The 21869-nt window shown below is 40.5% G+C and overlaps 3 protein-coding genes and 1 long non-coding RNA gene across 5 annotated transcripts in view; 3 read left to right on the top strand and 1 right to left on the bottom strand.

Moving 5' to 3' along the window:
* The window catches only part of LOC306820094 (ras and Rab interactor 2-like), a 272812-nt gene that overhangs the window by 155740 nt on the left and 95203 nt on the right, over positions 1-21869 (top strand). The window lies entirely within an intron of this gene.
* dtd1 (D-aminoacyl-tRNA deacylase 1) lies at positions 1686-12613 on the top strand. Its single transcript, XM_079337810.1, has 6 exons — positions 1686-1833; positions 2214-2304; positions 3082-3317; positions 4354-4451; positions 9886-10050; positions 12023-12613. The coding sequence occupies exons 1-5, from the start codon at positions 1791-1793 to the stop codon at positions 10039-10041; spliced, it is 624 nt and encodes a 207-aa protein (XP_079193936.1). The 5' UTR covers positions 1686-1790; the 3' UTR covers positions 10042-10050; positions 12023-12613.
* Positions 12623-13981, bottom strand: LOC306820117. The gene is made up of 2 exons (XR_013778639.1): positions 12993-13981; positions 12623-12686 (listed from the first exon to the last, which is right to left on the bottom strand). It is a non-coding gene; the product is annotated as an uncharacterized lncRNA (long non-coding RNA).
* Positions 16761-21869, top strand: part of LOC306818120 (sodium/potassium/calcium exchanger 3-like) — a 56794-nt gene continuing 51685 nt past the window's right edge. Inside the window, exon 1 of the mRNA XM_079335493.1 lies at positions 16761-17285. Within this exon, the coding sequence (XP_079191619.1) occupies positions 17090-17285 (196 nt within the window). The 5' untranslated portion in view covers positions 16761-17089. The remainder of the gene's footprint in view (positions 17286-21869) is intronic.

The following is a 21869-nucleotide window of genomic DNA, read 5'->3' as shown; positions in this document are numbered from 1 at the left end:
AGGAGACAACTCGGAGGACACTCGGTGCAAATAAGGGACTTGAGATCCACCCTCTGTCCCCTATTTCTATCATATAGAAGACCAAAAGTAAACCTTAAAAAAAAAAACAACATAGTGTTTAACCGACTTGAGCAAATGATGAAAATCATTGGAATGAATGTACTTCAGAATTTTTCAAATTCATTGTCAATGAAAGGTCGGCATGCAGATCACATATTAAAGGTAAAGATGAGTTATTGTACAAAATAAACATTAACCAATGACAAATTCTACTATGAAGGTTTAACATGTGTAAAATACACATCATTTCTTTAAATTTTCAACAGTGCTTCTATTTATTTTTTTAAAACATTTTGTCAAAGGACAGTTTCTGTCAACAATCATCAACTCTGCTCTAAATGCCTGCATTACATAATATGTAATGTAAGAAATATGGGTTTTAATACATTTTAAATCAGAATATAAATATTTGAGCTAGAGGATAAATATGCGTTGAATTGTATACATGTACACATTGAACAATAAGCTACTTTGTCATATAACATTTTGGACTGAGCAAATTCACTTTGTTTTATTGAATGAATTGTTTTTGATTAGATTGATGTGGCGGTGAGTCCTAAGTGATCACTATCATTATCAGCCACCACATGAATGTAGATTTGAGATGTATTTCTGCCTGGTTTTATATCACCAGTAATAATAATTATGGTTATACACTAATGTTTACCTCCTCCACATTATTTATTTATTGACAGACAAAAAAGACATGGTCCAACAGCCAGAAGATCCAGATACAGTAATCTCCGAGGACGCTCACACCATCACCTCCGAGAAAGACTCTTTTCCCCTACATGATGATAACTTTATATCACCTTCCACGGCTGAAACTGGGACTGAAGGCAATGACAAATAGCTGCATCAAATAACGAATAATGGACACTGTAGACTCTTGTGGATACAAACTTTATGATGTGACATTTTGATGATTGGTAAAGGAAACTCTAGGCAGGTGTCTCTAGTCCAGTGTTCATTGAGCTGTCTCTATTTATGCTTAGAGATAATAAGAAATGTTTCAAATGATCAAAGGCTTTAAGTAATGATCTGATGTATCAGCTATATATCATGTAGTCTATCTAAGGCTAACACTTTTTGAAAATAATATGAATGTGTTTTGCAACTCCCCTGTTTTCTGTTGAAAAAGAAACGTTGATGGAGCTATTTGTGAAACATGAATAAATTGGAGAACCAGTCAATCTTAAGAATCAATTCTTTTGTTTCTGGAAATGTCAGAAGTAAAATAATGTGAATTTTTAAATACTGCATCAGTTGACTTATACATCATGAATCGCTCAATAATTATATTGTCTTGAGATGTTGATAATTATTATGATCTAGACTACAGTGTGGTCTTTTTAAGGTCTCAAGAAGGATGTACTGACAATAATTCAAAGGGATTTGTTATTAGCAAATGCCAAAAAATGTCAATCATCTAACATTGTGATTAATTAAAAATCACTAATTTGTCTTAATTTCTCAGAAAACACAGAATGAACTTTTTTCCGCTTTTGTTGCATTTACTTTTTAACTGTTGTTACTTATTTCTTGGTCCACACTCCAGTCCAATAGATGGCGGTAATGATTTAAGTGCGTTTAAACTTTTGCCAACATCCACACACAAAATGATGAAATTAACAGAAGAAGGGTGTTGTATGTTTTCCAGCCACTAGAGGACGACAGCTGCACAGCTCGGAAGTTTAGAGAGCGTGCTCAACAACACAACACACAAAACAATGAAAGCTATCATTCAGAGGGTCACCAAGGCGACCGTGACAGGTGAGTGGATGTTTGAGCCTTGCTGACTTTCAACAGGCTGCTTTTCTGACTGTCACACCTCTTAAAGTCGAGGCTAACAGCTAGCCTTCATTCATTAACGGCGCTGACAATGCATTTTAGCTTACCCTAGCGGGGTTAGCTTTAGCACTGTCCTGTTTCTTAGTGGAGACAGAAGTTCGTTTACAATCCTTTTTTTTTTTTTTTAAGCTCAGAGGACACAAGTCAAGTTTTTTTTTATATGTCGCAGATGATATGTCTCCTTTGGGTGACAGCCCGGACTGGAGTCATTTAGTCTTGTTAGCCTTCAGTCTGTTTGTCACTGAATGACTACAATAACCAGCTCACTCACTCTTTAAATGTTACTTCTTGTGTTCTTGCAGTGGGAGAAGAACAAGTGAGTTCAATTGGACGAGGACTGTGTGTGCTGTTGGGAATATCAGTAGAGGACACTCAGAAAGATGCTGACTACATGTGAGTGTGGAAGCACGCTGGTTGTGTTTTTAACCCGGACTAACACTGATAAATGACACATATAAAAGTTCTTTTCTTGTCTTCTGACTACTTCAAGTGTTTTTACACCACCTGTCACTCTACCCATGTTCACACATGGCTTTGTAGTTAGATCCATCAGAAGTTACTCATCCCATTCATTCGCATTCATACCCCCCCCCCACTTCATTGACTATAAAGAAGTAAATCATTGCCTTTCCATAAATGCAAATTGACTAAAGCTTCTTGTGAGAAGTCAGCACTGAGATGCTATAAATAGATCTTTTATTTTTACTCCTGTCAAAAATAACTCTATATTTAGACTTGGCTGTGACTATCAAAATACAAAAAGTTTTAAATTGCTCCAAAAGCTTTCTCAACATTGGCAGAAATGGTTACTATACCATTGGATCCTTCATCGGTTGATTTGTTTCCTCTTTGTTATTGTGTACTACACACAGATTGTTAAGCTTATATGTTGGCCGTTATAAAAACAAAGTTACATAACAAGTCAAAGAAACTAAAATCAATAATCAGAAGCTAAGTTACATCATTATCTGATAATGGTGTAACAGCACATCTACCCAGTTTTATATTCATGAGTAGCAGCTGTTCAGACTACAAACTAGAACTACGCTTTTAAATCGTTCAGCGTTATCTGCATTGCGTTTCCAATCATGTCCCAGGTGGATTGACACTTTTTTTTTTTCTGCCTCTCTGTCTGTGATTTTTTTGTTTGTTTTTTGTGCGTCTTTCCAGAGTTCGAAAGATCCTGAACCTGCGTCTGTTCGAAGACGAGAATGGGCGAGCGTGGAGCAAAAGTGTCATGGAGCGGGACTTTGAGGTGCTGTGTGTGAGCCAGTTCACACTGCAGTGTATCCTGAAGGGCAACAAGCCAGACTTCCACTCAGCCATGCCTGCAGAGTTGGCCCAGCCCTTCTACAACAGCATCCTGGAGAACATGAGGAGTTCTTACAAGCCAGAGCTCATTAAAGGTGGGTAAACTGATGACATAGTCGTTTACTGCCCACCTTTTCAGCCTTACAGCGACGTATCGATGCGGCTTTTGGGACTCGGAGAACAGCCTATAAAACATGGAATTTTTCTAGAGTTGCTTTTGTTTTTTCTAATATGCAACATTTACAAGCTGAGTCACAAAATCGTTGTTCGTCGTTAACGAGATGATTATTGGCAGATGATTATTCAACAAAAGTCAAAGTTATTCCTGAACATTTGTTCCGTCAGTGCTGGGTCAGATAGTGAGAAGCTGAAACCTATGATTTATACCTGGTATTATGATGGATGCTCTAAAATTAGTATAGGGGAAAAAAAAGACCTTTTTTTAAGGGTTATTCTGAAAAGTGCGGAGGTGAAAACGAGGAGCCATAAGAACACACTCCCAAGAGATCAGAGGACAACATGGTTTAAAACCCTTAGTTCTTGTTTCTGGGCTCATTAAAATACAAAAGTGTCGAGGGTCCCTGTTCCCACCGCCCACTTAAAGGCCTGAATCCGTGCTCGGTCCGCCCCCCCGCTTCCTAACTGCCTGTATTTATCTAAGCGTAAGGTTGTGGCTCTTCTGGGTAAGAGAGGTGGGGATTATTGGTGCTGTGAGGCCGCTTCGGTGACGGCGGCAGTGAATCAGGTCAGCCCACCGGGGAGCAGGTGCGGAGAACACCTTGTCCCAGCAAGGGAGGCATAAGGCTTCCTAATTAGTCCCGCCCCCCCCCCCTTGAGAGGAAATATGATGACGCGTCTCTTTTCCATTGCGGTCCACAACTTTTATTGTGCAGATGGTGTCATTAATCTCACAGAGCCAGTGGACAAAAAGGAGAACATTTAAGTTTAAACTTCCTGTCCTCCTACTGTCCCTTTTATGTTACGATGTCTGAAGGTTCCATGTAGTAAAGATGAGGATGTGGTCTCATTAGAGATGTCAGAGCTGATGCTTATGAGGGTCGTTTTCGCTGATGTTTCACATTTCTCTTTCATTCATTCAAACCTTTTCCGTTGTCTCTTTTCTCTTTCTAGATGGGAAGTTTGGGGCCTACATGCAGGTCACCATTCAAAACGACGGACCTGTCACTGTGGAACTGTCGTCGCCCACTGGTCCCAGTGACCCCAGACAGGTATGTTACTGAGCGTTTTTTTCACTGCAGTTTTGAAAACCTCATAAGAGACTTTATATCGTGACAGTAAGTGAGCGCTGATTCACAGTGTCACACCAGTGGAAGTAGAAAACCAGTTCACCAACCTGAAATGGAAAATGGTTTGTGTGGAGTCGACCTGTTTTGACTGCGTGTTACTCTAACTCGTATTCAATGGTTGTTATTTTACCCTGCCACTGTCAGAACGTTTAAATACATCTATTTATCCCACTTAAATTCAGCTATTCAACTTTTCGAGGAGACGGCTGACCTCTACTTTAAACCACTAGGTGGCAATGTTGCCTCTTGTGAATGTTCTGCTCTGCCCGAAAGTTTTTTTTTGTTTTTTTTTTACCAAGTCAAACAATTGGAAAAAGGAACTGTGGTTGATCAAAGAGGTAATTTTTGGTAAAGTTTGTTTGTCACTGCAAATAACTTTTATGGAAAAGGAATACATGAATGGTAAGGCTCTCTTGGATTCTGTTGTTCAGGTGGATAGACAGATCATCATTGGTATTGCACTTAAAAAATGACGTCCTTTGCATGATCATGATGATTTTCCCTTACCCTGTGAAGTGAGACTGATTCACTAAGTTGTCACTCAGTCCGTCCTTCGGCGATGCTAAGAGACGCACACTAAGGCCGCTCAGGTAGTCTTCTGTAAGCGGCTCTAACAGACCAGCTCTGTGGGAGCCTTCCACATCCTCTCTCAGCGTGCTCATGCTCATCTCTGTTGAATCGCCGTCATATGATCTGCTGATGGGTTGGCAGCTCACAACTACCAGAGTTGAACTATTTTAGGGGTCACTCCTTGTAGAGTTGGATTGTGTCTTCACAGCATCTCATATTTTCAACGTTTGTCTTTTTTTTTTAGCTTAGATTAAAAAAAAAGAAGCTGTTGATGAAATGAGTTTATATTTCTTGAAGAAATCCCCCCTGCATTCATGTGATATCAGAAAATAATAATAATAATAAATTGGAAAGTGAGAATAAATAAATTGACTTTTTTTTAAACAAAAAAAAGTTGATTAAAGGCCATCCAATGGTTCTTAAATTATGAAAAAATAAATCCACTTTTACATGGTTTTTGAACATATATGTGGGCGACCTGAGAGTCTGTTGACACCCAAAATTTGAAATAAATCCATTCAGTCCTTTTTGTGTTCTTCTTAAGTCTTAACACAGAGAAATGCTCTGTTTCAAATGTTCTCAGTTTGTGACATCACAAGTTGGATTTTTGTAAGAGAATCCCCTCCCCTCTCCTGATATCTTCACCCATGGACTCCACCTCCAGCCTAGAGCTAAACTTTTTGCGCAGGTCTGTCATTTTCATTCTCTCTACAGAGGAGTAATGTTTACCGGGAAAACTCAGGGATTGTCACTGCATTTAAAGAGACACACACCAAATCGAAGCGTTCTGACAGAGCAGGTTTATACAGGGTCACAAACCTCCTCTGGTGCCTGATTCATGTTATATTCTAACCAAAGCACAGCACACATGTTTCATTTAGACCACAGGGGACTGTTTGACATGATGAAAAAGGGGGACAATATGTCCTCTTTAAAATGACTGTTAACCTCTTGATAGTGTGAAAGGAAAAAGTCATGGGACCACCAGAGCCATTGACATATTTCCTCTTAGGCTTAAACATTCTGTTGTTGATTGATGTTGATGATTGTGGTGGACCAACATAAAAAGTTTTAACTCTGGCACTAATGGAAGCTCGAGGTAGAACCAAATAGATTTTTGTTGGTCGTTTCTTTGATTCCTCCACAAGTCGTTGGGCCGTGATTCAAGAGGTAATTGCAACGTTTTTCACTCCGATGTCTTCAAGAGTATGAGATGATAACGGCAGGCCTGTGCTTGCTTTTAAAGATCGACTTTCACTGTGATCTTGTGAACACAACCTCCGAGGAAAGGTCGGAGGAAGTCCCTTCAGATTTCAGTCGAGCCCATCGATGAAATGATCAGACTTGAGTTGTCAAAGATCAGGGAGACTTCACGTCCTTCCCGTTCTCCCGAACACGACGTCTCACCTCTTATTTCTCTCATCTTTTTTTTTTTTTTTTTCTTTCATCACGTATTAATCCAAGAAGACGACGCCATCTGTGATCGATTAGAGGATAGTCCCTCCTGTGAAAGATTACTCCGCAAACTCTCTGTTTAATGTTGGCTCACTAATGCTGTTCAAATATTTCCATTTGACAAACAGATCGTCCATCATGGTCCCAGTTAGAGGCTGCAGGCTGTAAATGGACTGTTTGGGTTGAGGTTTACAGACTGAACACAAGGCAGTCATTGTCGTCCTCATGGTTTAACTTGATATTATTATTCTTTGGACTCAATAATAAACTCTTTTTGTTGAAAAAATGTGTAAGCCAACATTTGTAAACTGCTTTTCATTCACTGAGAGTCAGTAGCTTCGAGCATCCCAAGTAAGTAAACACTTTGTAAAGGAAGAGAACTTCATACATCTTGATCTGTCAACTCACTTGATCCTGGTCACTTCCATGAAACCTATCCAAAGTCCTCATGCTTTGGCCGCTCTCTCTTTGGTGGCTTTGGCTCTCTCGCCCCAAAGGGAGGGACATTAAGCAGCCCTCAGAATTTTAATCTAGTCTGTTTGGGGATGTTTGCTCTGGAAGCCGAGGAGCCCAAGCCAAAGCCGAACACGAGGGATAAAAGGCCATCCAATGGTTCTTAAAGCTTGGCACAGCGGCGAAATGAAGCAACAGCCAAACAGACACTGTCCCTTTCTTTCCATAAATCAAGAGGTTTAGTCGGCTGCAGGGTCAAGCAGGCAGCAAACAATGGCGTTATCCAGAGCAAAGTAAAGCCGTCATGTGTGGATGTGTTCTGAGGCGGGTCGATAGCAGAGGGGCTCCCGAGTAGTTTCTATTTGTTCACCTGACTGTTTGTGCATGCTGTTGTGGGCGCTGAGCTGAAACCAACAAACACAGAAACGGTGTATTGTTTGCTCATGCAAAGTCATGTTTGGACTCAAAATCGTGGCTTTAATGCAGCTCCAACAGTTCATTGCTTTTTTTTGTGTGTGTGTGTGCTAAAAAAGAAAATGTTTGTTCATCGTTCACAGTTTGAGTTCAGACGTTCAGATACATCTCTCCTCTGGCTTCTCTCTACTCAACAAAGACAGTTGCTGTGGTGTATTACAAAGGCAAATAAATGAGTTCAAATGGGAATAACGCGCCTTCTTTTTGTGGCGCTCTCTGAATAATGTAATGTGTTATGTCATGGTTACATCTTGTTCATAAATATTTACCCAGCCGCAACCAAAAGTTTGAGCATCTATGCTAACGAGCCTTCTTCACTTAGCATTGACGACCTCATCGTGTGTGTGTGTGTGTGTGTGTGTGTGTGTGTGTGTGTGTGTGTGTGTGTGTGTGTGTGTGTGTGTGTGTGTGTGTGTGTGTGTGTGTGTGTGTGTGTGTGTGTGTGTGTGTGTGTGTGTGTGTGTGTGTGTGTGTGTGTGTGTGTGTGTGTGTGTGTGTGTGTGTGTGTGTGTGTGTGTGTGTGTGTGTGTGTGTGTGTGTGTGTGTGTGTGTGTGTGTGTGTGTGTGTGTGTGTGTGTGTGTGTGTGTGTGTGTGTGGTCACAACAATAGACTCATTGAAGGGGATCATATGACGGCTCAGAGGGAAGAAAGAGAGGAAAAAGAAGCTGTGCTGTATCAACTGGACACATGTCGATGTAGGCTGATTGGCTTCTCTATCAAACTTCTTTTCGTGCTCATGTTGGTATTCACAGCGAACATGCCATAAAGGTCGTGATCTGCTGGTCATGACGCAGCATGTTCACGCTCTGCTCAAGCAGACTGATTAGATTCCAGTTTCAGTTCAGCCAGAGTTCATCCAAAAATGAGTTTGTAATATGTTTTACAAGTAAACGTGACTTCACGAAGGCACACATACTTGAATACTTAAAAAAAAAAAAAAAAAAAAAAAAAAAGAATATTTAAAGCCCCTCAGAGTTGCTTTCAAGTCATAAATGTTTTTCAAAAAACATACATTATTCATGATTTGGAAGTTAACAATTCAAATTGGACTTCAGGAGAAGACAGTATTCAGCTTCCATTATTCAGTGTTCGACTCTTAAGGATTTAAATCGGTCTGATTCAGCGTGACCATGCTGGCGTGGGACTTTTCAACGGGTCTTTAACTAACACGCCGCTGCCCGTTACAGTCCGCGTCCCATGTTGAATCGCTGATCCAGCACACGCTGTCACAGGACCCGTGTCCTGGGTCACGTCTTTTCTGCTCATTCCAAAGTCGAGGCTTCAATTGAAAGGAGCTGTGAAACAACCTGAGGAGACGGAGCGACTGAACGAGTGACGCGTTTCAAATCTCCTCTTTAAACCGACCGCTGTAGGCTCGCTTTAATCTAAAGCCTACTTAACTTTCATCTTGTTTTATGAATTGAAAACAAATGATTTGTTGATGAGACTCCTTCATCAGCTGACATGAGTCTCATGTTCTCTCTGTATCTCATATTTCCATGCCAGATGCAGATAAATCATGACGCTGCAGGAAGTAGACGTTTTCTGACAGACTTCACTGCACGTGCTGTTGTAAAAAAAAAAAATAACATTCTTCTGATGAAACCCAAGATAACCCTGGATGATCCTCACGTGATGCTGACGACCTGTTATTTCTCAAACGTTAAACCGTGCTTCAATGAGTTTGTATCGTAACGAGGGATGTAACGATTCCCTCAACTCGCGATCCTGAGTTCACGATGCGAATGTGGAGGTGTTTGGAGCCTCTCATGGTGCTGGTTGTGTACTTCCTTGTCTTGGTTGCAGTATTTTTACACAGGTTTTGGCTCGTCATCTTCCCATCTCTTTCACTTTCTGTCTCGGGATGCAAAAAACCCCCACTTCGACTGTCATGACAATGCATGCAGACGCTCATGATGTAACTGTGATTGGTTTTTTGAGTACCGATTCGAAACCCTTGAAACCTTTTGAATGAATTTTTAACTGCCTCATGAATTACTCTTCTCTTGGGGAAAATGGACATCAAACCTTTTTTAATTTAACCATTTTCTGTCTTTTTCCGCAAATAACACCTGAGATGTATGTTTCTGACTGCTCAGCATTCAGACCCGCAGAGATGACCCATAAAACACACAGCTGTATGTGCATCAAGTTCAGGCTTGTTCTCGTGGAAGAAAATAAACACGATAGACGAGAAGCCACGTGTCCCTTGAGCTCCTTTTTCTCTCCAGTCGTCGCTAAAAGAGAAACTCTAAAACAGAACTCAAGCTCATCTCTTAATTATCCAGACACACTCGTCCCGTCGGAAAATGTTTCAGACACGTGGAGTTTAACATAAACCTGAGCAGTGAGAGAAAAGAGAGAAAAGAAAAAAAGAATTCCCTGTTCTTTGTGTTTCCACAGCTGTCGAAGCAGGAGAAGCAGCAGCAGAGGAAAGAGAAGACGCGCTCCAAAGGCCCCTCGGAGTCGAGCAGGGAGAAGGGCGCCCAACGTTCCCGACAGGACCCCAACGCCAGTAGTGGAGCCGAGGGTGACGTGTCGTCAGAGAGGGAGCCCTAGGGCCGCACGGTGAGGGCGCCCAAAGGAAACGCCTACAACCAACATACGTGTCTTCAAGGAGAAATTACAAACAAACTGAACATTTCTGAAAATGTCCAACTCAATTCCAGTTGTTTTGTTTTTGCCATTATTGGTTATTGACTTGCATAAGCTATTAGAGGAGGCTCTCCACATTCAAGGGGCATCAAGCCTTTGACAATAATCAAACAATGACAGAGTAGGATTATGCTCAAATACTTAAATCCCAAAAAACCATCTCTACAGTTTATACGGTTAAAGACAGTTTGACTTGGAAACATGTACAACTGAAAAAGATTACCTTTTTTTTTTTTTTTTTTTTTTTTAACCAAGATTCCACATTACTTTTTTTTTTTTTACATTGTCTATACAACCAGCTGCAACCAAGAGTTCTTTCCCATTTCATATATGACTGTAATGTGTCATGAGTTTGGTAGCTTGAAATGTGGGGCAGGCAGAACCCCCCAACCCCCCCATAAAAAAAATAAAAAAAAAACCCCAAAAAACCAGGAGTGTTGATATTCACCTCAGCATCTCTGTAATCTCCTCCTCCCGTCTCTGTTTGTTGTTGTTGACACTGCGGTGAAACTCGGCAACGCTCGCGAGAGACTGATCCGTTTGTTTGTTTGTTTTTTTTTAATCCTGCGGTTCGTAATGCAGCGATGAGGAAGGGGGCAGGAGAAAGGAGAGGTCAGGGTTGCTCTCGTTTGCCTTCAGTGTTTTTGTTTTACAGAGGATAGAGATGGGGAGGCATTGAGTCAGCGCCCTTCCTCCTGCATGTCCCTTCTGCTCTCCCTGCTGAGGCTGCGACTGCTGGCTCCTGTGGCACCGCTCCTCTCCCTGTGTGACCTCAGAGGCAGACACGCACATCAACGGAAATCAACCAAACTCAGCAGTCAACACTTTAAAAAACAAAAAACAAAAAAAAAAACGGCCGTAGTTTCTGCTCCTCTTTCATGTTTAACATTGGACACATTTGTACGGTTAGCCACATACAGATGAAAGAATGTCCGACAGCAGTATCATCATCTAAAGTGGATGCTGAATTGTTTATGTGTACATACATTCACCTTGTCCCATGACAGACCCTGTAAAGCCTGTAGTCCTATCTCGTCTCTCCGACAGCAGGGGGGCCCTTTGTGGTAATCCTGAAATGCATGTTGGGTAAATATGTGCCCCTAGACATGGAAGCACGAGCACCTCATTACATAAGGCTTTTCTTTTTTTGTCTGACAGAGAGCCAGAGCGAGCGAGATGGCAGGAAGGAGGAAGGGGGGGGGATGAGAAGGGCAAAGAAGCAGGAAAAAAAAAATGTTTCACAGAAGTGGAGTTGTTTGTTTTGTTGTGTCTCTTAGTGCGCAGCAGAGGAGCGCACACGCAGCAATTCCGTGTTTTTTTTTTTCTTGTTTGGGAGGAGAGGTTGGAGAGAGAAATTTAGGAGAAAAAAAAAACTTCATGTCAGACAAGAGACTTGCACGCTGAATATTTTAAAGGCAGAATTGATGTTCCTGAGGTGAGCTTTTACATGACTTAAACATGAGCACTTGTGTGCTTTCATCATTATGACTCAGTTTTGACAGACCTCCATTCTCCTCTCTGCTTCTCTCCATTTTTTTTTTCATCCGTAATGTTCCGAACTGCAAAAAAAAAACGAGGCTCCTTAGTCACATCAGACCACTTCCAGCCATGTCTCGCCCATGTTGTTTTTTCTTTTTAATATCAACTATTAACGACCTGTCAGAGAGTGGATTGAATGTTTTATATGTCTGCTTTTTATAGTTGATAAAGCCTACAGTGATATTTCTGTTCTGCCAATAAACTCTCAAATCTCTTGATCTAAGTAGCCCTGTATGTATGAACCTTTTAAAATGAGTAATGCATTAAAATAAAAGTCCACATTCATTCACACATGAGAAAATACAGAGACCAGTCCTGATGCTTCTCCTCTTTTCCTCTCATACAGATGTTGTATTGAGGACATGCCAGTAAACAAAGTTTCCTCAGGAAGGCCTGAATCCTCAGTGACCCTCACACCTGATCTGGGACTAACCCCCCCCCCCCCCCCCCCTTTCCTCTTCGGGGAATCATCAGGACTCATCAGGCTTCTGAAGAACACTGCCTGCCTTGCTGGTGTCCATGGCTTAATCCCTCAGAGTCACACCGGTCTTACTATGAGCTTTGCCTGTTTTTAATGTGTTTAAATAGGTCACAGGGGTGCACATGAAGGCAGCATGGGTGATACGGGATGGAAAAGGACATTCACAGCAATGTAGTTTGGTTGACTGTGATGTCTCACTATTTTTTTTTTTTCATGTTTCCACCTCCAGCTGGCTCTGTATTTCCCTTTCTGATCTCAGCTGCTGCTTCCACTTAATCTCTGCTCAGAGGCATGGCAGCGGCCCTGAAGCATAACTCAGCTTCCAGTCCTTGGCTGACAGCACAGGCACAAGATCATCAGGGAAGTGATAATGTAACCGCCTTGCCATGTTTTATTACACCACTGCCATTTCATGTTGTTATAGTAACACATGTCACGTCTGGCTGACAAGGTAACGATACCTAAAAAAAAATAACATGACTCTAAAACTGCTAAAGAGCATGGGCCAGTCCTTCACTTCCTTGTTTCTCTCTTGTGGTTAAAAAGTCAACAAAAGTTAGAAATTGTGTTTTAACACTGTTGATTTTTTCTTTAAAAAAATAATAATTCTGAATAGACAGTCAAAGCCTCAGCGCTGAACTATTAGCTATGTTAGATTTCATGCTAATTTCTCCACTTTCCTGTTTATTGGATCGACTTTTGTTGCCCCTTAAATGAAAAAAAACAAACATCCACTACTGGGAAAAATGGTTGATTAGCAAGAACAGCTTCTAAACATTCCTGCTAACACCGCCTGATTTTTGTGGTTTCTAAATCTTACAAAATAAACAACAACAGAGATATGTTCACAAAAAAAGTGAATATAGCCAACACCAATCCACACAATTTGGTAGTCGCCATCTTGGATTTTGGAGCAGAAAGGGGCCATTCTGGGGTATATTGCAGATCTTTATCGCTCCTGTCTTTCCTGATTGAATCAAATGAACTGAGCTGTGGTTGTCATACGTAATGTATCTTTTTGTCGTAAAAACAAACCCACACCTGTTCATGTTGTCACACTGTGGTTTGCTTGTCTGCCTGCTCACCTGTCGATCCGTTGAACTGTCCTTTTGGATGTTTGGAGGTTTTTCTCACCATGCTTAATGGTGATCTCAGTTGGACTCAGTTTCCAATCTGTCTTTTAAACTGTCCCTTGTTTTGATGCTCTACCACACTAACACTGAGAAAGTGATCATTTTGACTGCAGGGAGGAATGATGCCAAACACCTTGCTTGAGTCGATTCTTCCACCTAGGGATCGAGTAGCTTTTTGTTTCGTGACTACAAGTCAGTTTGTCTCAGTAACATGGAGAGGAGCCTGCTGTGTTTACTATCATTGGATTCTGACATCAGACAGTGTGGATTGATGGAGTTCTGCCTCACAAATTACACCTATTATTTATAGATGTTTTTGAGTATTACACTGTCCTGCTGTCAGCTGAATGTACTTTTTTTTGTCATTTTATAAAAATGTCAAAAAGAATAAAGTGGTGTGTGTTTTTTTTATTCAGCCTGATTTAAAAGCAGGGATGACTGTCCTTATTTCCCCTTCCAGTGTCCCCACCTGGACCGTCTCTATGCTGTCCTGACTTTTGCTTTGTAGCTTTTGTTTTTAGTTCAGCAAGCTAATTCTGGCCAACATACCGTATCCCTCATCCCATTTCTCTCCCTCTCTCCCTCTCCCTCTCTCTCTCTCTCTCTCTCTCTCTCTCTCCCCCTCTCCCTCTCTCCCTCTCTCCCTCTCCCTCTCTCTCTCCCTCTCCCTCTCTCTCTCTCTCTCTCTCTCTCTCTCTGTCTCTCTCTCTCTGTAATGCTGCTGAGCCGAGGTTTCTCCACATTGAGAGGGCGAGGAGCTGCTGTAGCCTGGACTGGGCAGCTCACAGTGAGGGAAGACATGACCCAAATATGTCTGCTAGCTTGCTAGCCAAAGTGCAGTATCAAATTGGGGTAAAATAACTGCAGCTCTCCTCTGCAATGACTGCATTGTGATCCTGATGCCAGACAGGCTGTACAGTAAGAGAGGCGAAGGCAGACTGGTGCGGCTGCCCAGGATTATTGATGCACTGATCCAAACACTGAGAGGGCTGCAATTGATCACATCTGTAGGAACAAGGAATGTTGAATGAGGCAGATGTTAAATGTTTCTGTATGGAGTCACCTGTGTATTGCACACCACCCTGAGGTGCAGGGCAGTGGAAGTGGGCAAAGTGTCAGTCGGACAGGGGGAAAGTGGGTTAAATTCCAGGCATTCTCTTACTTCTGAAGCTCTGGTTTGTCTCCTCTACAACTTATCTCACATCTTGTGTGTGTTTGTGAGAGCCCTTTGCCAAGCCCACTGGCTATGGAAAAACAATTTAACTGGATTTAATTTGTTGCCCCCACTCCTTCCTCTCTCCCTCTCCCCCCTTGTGTGTGTTTTTTTTCTTTTGTTAGTGCCTCTAAGAGGTTGGGAATGCATCATGTTTAGTAACTCCATGACCAGAGCTCGCTCTACAAGTCAGACAGGCCACGCTTCAGGGCAGTTTTCAGGCCACCACATATGGACTGTCATTCGAGTTTGAAAGCTGTAAAATGGGTTTCTGTTTCTTATCTTGTAAAATGTAAGATAAATCCTATTTTTTAGTTAACATGTAAAGCCTCTCTTAGTCACACATCTTCCTTCCTTTCTTATTTTTGTTTTATATTAGCAGTCTAAGCTTTTTGCTCTAAAGGGTTAAAAAAAAAGTGCACAGTTAAACCAGTTGCCTAGAGCCCTGACCACTTTTTCCATTCTTGCTGGAATGTTTCCAGTGCTATTTATATAAAACCTCAGGCCCGACAATCAAGAAACCAACTTGGCCAGGATCAAGTTTTCTTCATTATCCTTAATTTGCTGTTGCACTCAAGTCCTTGCATCGATAAAATAAGTCATGACAATCAAATACATGCTCTATCTCTTACACGACAAGACAGATTTGCAGTGACAAACTGTAAAAGCAGGCACATGTGAAATCAATCCATATGACCTAACTTCTATTGTGAAACCAAAGAAAACCACATGTCATCTGTCATGCTGGATGAAAGATAATCTGCAGTGAGATTTACAGCTCTTGTTGAGAATCAAATCCTTTTGTGTTCAAAAGGGAATGGTGTTCACTTCTAGCTGAGAAAGATACATCAGACAATAATAGCATTATTTTGATTTCATTAGTAGAAGGCAGAGTTAGCTTGGAACGCACCACAGGATTTAAGCATGACTTTGTGAGCAGTACTAGTTCAAAACAACCAGTGATGCAGTCTCATAAACTTTATAATAATTCAGTGTGTGAGACTGATTTCTTGTTCTAACAGCTTCATCACTGTATATCAATGAAAGATATTCCCAGAAGAGGGCAGTGAAAGACATCTTTTTTATTTTCTTCACTGTATAATATTGAGTATCTATGTCCAATCAATAGTATTTGACCTAACTGTGGAGACATTGAAGCCAACCACTGAAAAAACATATGCACGTCTGCTACCAAAATTAGGGGGTTATATGTTTTGATTTAAGATGCTTATTTTGTTATTTGAGCGTGATTACTTTTGGTAAAGAGAGCAAGAAACAATAACCTTTATTATTTACTTCATGAGTTTGAAAATAGAGACTCTACAAAGTGAAGTCAAAATATCAAAAATGAATATGCTACCAACTGTTAAGAACAGTTACTGCTAATATGAAACCTGTTACAGGCAGGGAACATTTCTTTAAATTAATCAAAGCTATTTTATGCAAGGCAGGAGCACTAACATGGAGTTTTTCAGGTGCACATATTTATAAGGGGAAGCTGACAGAGTTTCAGCTTTTCCTGCCTTTCTCTGAAGTAGACAGCATTCTCAAGCAACCAGTCTATGTTATCCCATTCAGCTATCAGCTTCAGATCTGTGAGTTCTGTGTGTCCACCTGCTCTGGAAGATCTTACATGAAAAATATATCCTATCCTTGACAAATCTGCAAACATGATTTTTAATATTTTTTTTTAGAAATATCCTTTAGATGTTAAAAGGTATCAGTGGTAGTAAAAATTCTCATATCATTGCGGTCAGTTTAGTTAATAAGCCTGAATGGACAGATAAAAAATGCATCTTAAAAGGACACATTGAACTGTAGAGAACATATCAAATATACTGTAGGGGAATATGGAACAACAGCCGAAACAAGCTGTGCCTCTCGACACATATCCACTTTGTAACATAATACTAAATAATGATATTACTGCAATAATACTGTTCTTCTTTTTTTTCTTTTTTTAAAAAAATACTGGACTTATAGAGACAATAAGTAAGATGGTAAATAACAAACATGTATTTGTGTAATGAAGTGTTTATGCTGTAATGACAATGTTTTAAACCCAAGAACTGCGCCCCCTAAAAGTTTACAGTTTAAGTAGACTTTATGTGATTAGTTTGACTTGTTTTTTTCAGCATGTTTTTGATCTGGTATTCACTTTTATTCATTATCTCTCTCTCTCTCTCTCTCTCTCTCTCTCTCTCTCTCTCTCTCTCTCTCTCTCTCTCTCTCTCTCTCTCTCTCACTCACTCAGCGTGCCCTCTCAACACTCAGCAGACGGACGCATCGATGGAGGGCTCGTGCTGCAGTCCTCTGCCGTACCATTTCCAAAACCACATTTCAACATGACATAAGAAGTGAAACCCCGGCTCTACCGGCCAGAAGCTTGTCGTTTATTTACCAAGCAGTCCTCTCAGCATCCTAGCTGTACCAATTTAAAACTTTTTTTTCTTTCTAACATCCCCCCCCTGCTTCTCTGAAACCCCTCCCCTGTCATTTTTCATCCGGGGAGATAAATCAAATCTCTGGAAAATAGAGGAGGTTGCACGTTTTTATTTTGTATATTTTTTGACTTCGGGGATCCGCATGGATGTGGCAGCTGAACAGGGGATGTCTCTGCCGGGTATCCGACTCCGGGATCGAGCTGAGCAAGTGATGCCGAGCCAGAAGAAGGTGAAAGCGAGACGGAAAAGACGAAAGGAGTTGGTTTTAATCCAGATATGCTTGTTCGGTGGTTTGCTTTTGGTCGTGAAGGGGTTTTCCTACTTTGCGGAATATTCAGGTGAGGATTCAACACTTTGCTCTGAGGCAGCGGGGGGGCTTCATTCTTGTTTGTTTAATTTACCTGCACGTTTACTTCATGTTGTCACCAGACGTCTCAGCCAGACATTCATATTAGTGTAGACGGTTGCATTGTAATGAGTCGATACATTTAAAGGCATCTTCCTGTCAACACTTCCGCCAATTGCTGGCGTTTCATTTTCACTGTCACATGTGTCAAACATTTCCTCCATTTCTAACTATACAGTACGAATTGATAGTCGTGTGTGACATATTCGTGGAAATATTCATGGACTGAAAGATGAATTCTGTCACTGTTCTTCTTCTTCATCTGTTAATGAATGGGGATACAACCATACTCAACCATACTTTCTGACTGGCTGTGTAGTGGCAACATCTCACGATACGTGTGCGACTGTCGCGATATTATATTGCACAAGAGGGAGTGCCGTTGTAGAAAATATCAGCATAGTGATTCAGTCATAGAGCTGAAGAGAATGACAGTCCTGCTGATATTCACAACAACAGACAAGCAACTGCTTACACATGAGTGATGTAGCCTATCAATAAACAACATATGTTATAATTCATTCAACAGCACAACTGGGTCCACTACAGGACTACATGTGGTTCTTTTTGAAATGCCTAGTTTATTCAAATATTGGTCTTCATGAAACTACAGGCTATTATATCGTACTAAGTTAATATAGGCTATTAAGAACAGCTAAAACAGAGTGTTAGGCCATGATCAGAAAATCCCCATGGATGTAATATTCCATAACAGCACTCACTGAATGCCTTTTAGTCCAATTAAGTTTCCTGGTTGGAACTAACTTATACACTATAAATATATTTTTTTTTACATATTAATACTTTGTAAGTTATTCAATATTAAGCAGTTCTTTTGTGTTATTTTATGAAATGTGTAGCCTATAACATCCCTTTAATATATGAGCTAAACAGGGTCTACAATGTTTTAAAATGGACATTGTGTCTCTTTAAAATATTTAATTCCATAATACATTTAATTTAGCCTATAAAAACTGCATGTTGTCATGCTGCTGAAAAAAACACACTATAGACTTAAATCCTTTTAGCCCCAGTTTGACCTGACAAAAAAAAACGTTTATGTGGACTTCAAGGTGTTTATACAGGTGCACAGGTAAAATGGTTGACTAAAGCTATTACCAAGGGGGAACTACTCTGGGCTGACGGTGTGATCAGAGGCTCCTGTATGTTCAGGTGTTTAAGCTGCAGAGCGGTGAAATCAGGGCAACGAGTCCCAAGATAGGCCTCTGGATTACAGCGGTTCTTCCTTTTTTCTGTGAGCTGACATGTTTGGAATGTCGCGCAATCACAGTGAATCACTTCTTCACAGAAAACCTCTGTCACTCTTTTGGTCTTTGAATCTATGTTTGACTGTGCCCCCGAGCACTCCTTAATTATCAAGTCTGCATCAGCTAAAGTGAGATGCATTCATCACTTTCCACGGACAGAAGGCGTGCATGAATATTCATACACTTATGATGTGTGCATCATCACTGGGACATTTTTTTCTCCTGCATCCTCCCCACTGTGTATCCTGGTTACATGTAAATACAACAGTGCTGCTCTCTTCGTGTGCTCGAATTAGGAGGTGAACAAGAGATGACTCTGGGGCGTTAAATGCGTTTCCCTTGTCTCCATTGTGTTCTTGTTAACTCGTAATCAGCTTTCCAGAATATCAATTAAAATTGATTATTTATGATGTGCTTAATTAAGTTCAGCTAGATGGGGCTTGATGCCGTGGAGCTGTAAAGCGGAACACTCAACGCCTCCTCACAGTGGCACATTAATCATTCCCATACGCCTATCCTTCTCTTTGTGTGCAAGATAAAGGAATGATAGCAGGAAAGAGGCAACAGTGCAGCACTGGCACGCAAACCTTACTGCTGCTGCTGTGTGTGGTGTAGTGAAGGTGAGGCCAGGTGAGAAGTTCAGCTATGCCCAGAGGTCTCTAGATTAACTGGACTTTAAATTTCCATCTGAATCCCTCTCTTAGGCCGGACTTGTAGTTGGCAGGGTGGAAAGGGCAAAGATATCCTGCTGGTCTCCCTGAAGTATGAAATGAATTCACTGGTGTCGCCACTTTCTTGAAGAATGTGCAGATGTAGCCACAGTGGGACCCCACTTTGTGCGCTGCGATGTTGCTCTCTCTCTCCCTCCCCACCCCATAGAGCATTTTGTTTTGGAAAATCAAGATATTTCCCTTCAATGTATGAATTTTAGAGAAGGAGGGCTGTGGGGATATGATACTGACACATCTGTGGTGAACTCCTCCAGCTGTGTCCTTCCCTACTATTACATAAAAATTCAAACTTGAAGGTGACAGAAAGGTTGTTAAAATGATATTTCTTGTCATGCAACTGCAACATCCAAGCCAGGGGCGTATCCAAAGGGGTGGCATGAGCCGCCCTTGAAATCTGATTGGCCACCCAAGGTACCACCCAATAATCCAAATCTATGATCGACTATTTAGCTGTTTTCAATGAAGAAGGAATACTTTTCTGTTTTAAATACTCTAAATACATTTCTTTTTCTCTAAAAACTTCCAAGGAAAAGCTTCCTCTCACAGTCTAACTTGCAATGGACTTAATATCCAATGAATGTATATGCAACTCAGACAGTGTACAAGAGTTTGCATGCAATTTTTCTAAGTTTCTAAGTTAAGTTGTTTCTTTGCTCATATATCTTTGTTTGTGAGTCTCTAAAGAATCAATCTAACAATATTTATATTTCCCCAAATTGTGTTATTTATCATTAATGTGGATAGAAAGGGAAACAAAAAGTATAATCATTTGCGTCTGTGTGCCCACATAGATCATGCCACCTGGTCAGCCCTCCCAGTTAAGAAAGTCTGGAAACGCCCCTGATCCCAGCAACACAAACATGTCATTTCTGTTCATCATGTTAAATGTAATATGTCTGGCCTCTTGGTGGCCCTTTTGGGATTGGAATATACTGTATATATTGAAAATGTGGGTATTTTAAAATACCCACATTTGTTTGCTCTGTTTGCATGTGGTGCAAGAATAAGTTGGTCAACCAATAAGACAATCGTCAAACAAAATCTATTCATTTTGTTCAATTGATTATCATCCAGTGATTACAAATTCTGTATTATTTCATCCGACAATTTCAAACAACCAAAAGTGTCCGCTTGTCAAATATGAACGTTTTTATAAGTCCTCTTAACTAAGTTCAATAAGTTTGTCACAATAAAACCAGATTTTTGAAGACCTCACTTCAGACTCTTAAAAGGAGAGATAGGAATATTTCAATATCCTTCACAATCACATGGACCAATTTTTTTTTTTTAAATATCAGCATTTATATAATGTGACTGACCATGCTTTACAATATAAAAAAATCTGGTAACACCCACTTGACCTAGAAGTGACATGCTTGACCAAGGATACTCATGAACAAGTCCAACACAATTTACAAAGTCAGCAATGCGTCCTTTTTCTCTAAATTAATTAATCCCTTCTGTTTTTTAATTTAAAGATACACAATGATAGTTTATTGGGTTTTTTTTTTTAAAAAAGAGGTTAAACTTGATGAGCTTAAGAACAGGTTAAACTTGATGACAAGCTTGCTTGCTTTACAGTGAAATTTTATCACCACTTTTGCATCGCATCATTTAACAGGCATCAAATCAGGTAGTACACAGTCCAGAATCAATACACTGGGGTAACTCACACGGATGGACAAGTATCATACTCATAAGCAGGGCTGTCCTGGAACTTAATTAGAAATTATTTGCTGGACAATACAAAGATTCAACTTTTTTTTTTTCTTCCGATTTTTCTTCATTTTCAGCATCACCAAACCTATATCAGTCTGCGTGAGACTTTGATTTTACTTGTAGAACACATGTTCCATTTCCAGTTGACCACTGCTTCACATTTCTTGTTGTCTTAACGTTAAACCAGATAACTTTACTGGACAAAAGGTTTGGCATGTAGATGTTTGGATCTGACGTGATCAGAGGAACAAGATAAGTTAAAGTAGTAAGTAAGCACTGGCAGCTCAGTGAGCAGCCCCTGCAGCTCACCAGAGTGTTTTTTTGTAGATTTTAATTTCTTTGTCAGATAAATGGAGAGAGGAGGAGAACTCAGAGAATAATAATAAAACAACTTAGCCAATAATAAAATGCTTACCAAAAACAAGCAAAAACCTTTAAACAAGCTAGCAGCTGCTCAGCTTGCAGCCCCTCCTGACCTCCTTTGCCACCTGACATTGTACGAGAAACAATACCTATAACAAAGCTCTTTCCTATGTTGTTAAACGTTATCATTACCTGCTTATGTTATGCTGTGCATGTTTTGCAGATTGCCTTGGCCAGTTACTTTGTCCTTTTTGTTCTGTCTGTTTTTCCTGTTTTTAGGATGACTTTTAACATCAGTCTGGGGACTACAGATGAAAAATAGCCCTTTGGCTAATTCTGGCGCATTTACAGAAATGTTATTAATGTGCACTGTCCCTGTTTTCAAATAAACTTATTATTATTATTAGCTTGTTTTGTGGAGCTCTTGACCTCTGT

Source organism: Symphodus melops (genome assembly GCF_947650265.1).
Source record: "Symphodus melops genome assembly, chromosome: 2".
NCBI classification, from domain to species: Eukaryota; Metazoa; Chordata; class Actinopteri; order Labriformes; family Labridae; genus Symphodus; species Symphodus melops.
Note: the sequence above shows the minus strand (reverse complement) of the source record. Positions and strands in the feature narration are given on the sequence as shown.

What these genes read in the sequence shown, in the direction of transcription:
- dtd1 (XM_079337810.1), top strand. Translation starts at nt 1,791, where the DNA reads ATGAAAGCTATCATTCAGAGGGTCACCAAGGCGACCGTGACAG. An exon ending in CAGAAAGATGCTGACTACAT is followed by an intron (nt 2,305 to 3,081) that starts GTGAGTGTGGAA and finishes GCGTCTTTCCAG; the next exon opens with AGTTCGAAAGATCCTGAACC. An exon ending in GTCCCAGTGACCCCAGACAG is followed by an intron (nt 4,452 to 9,885) that starts GTATGTTACTGA and finishes GTGTTTCCACAG; the next exon opens with CTGTCGAAGCAGGAGAAGCA.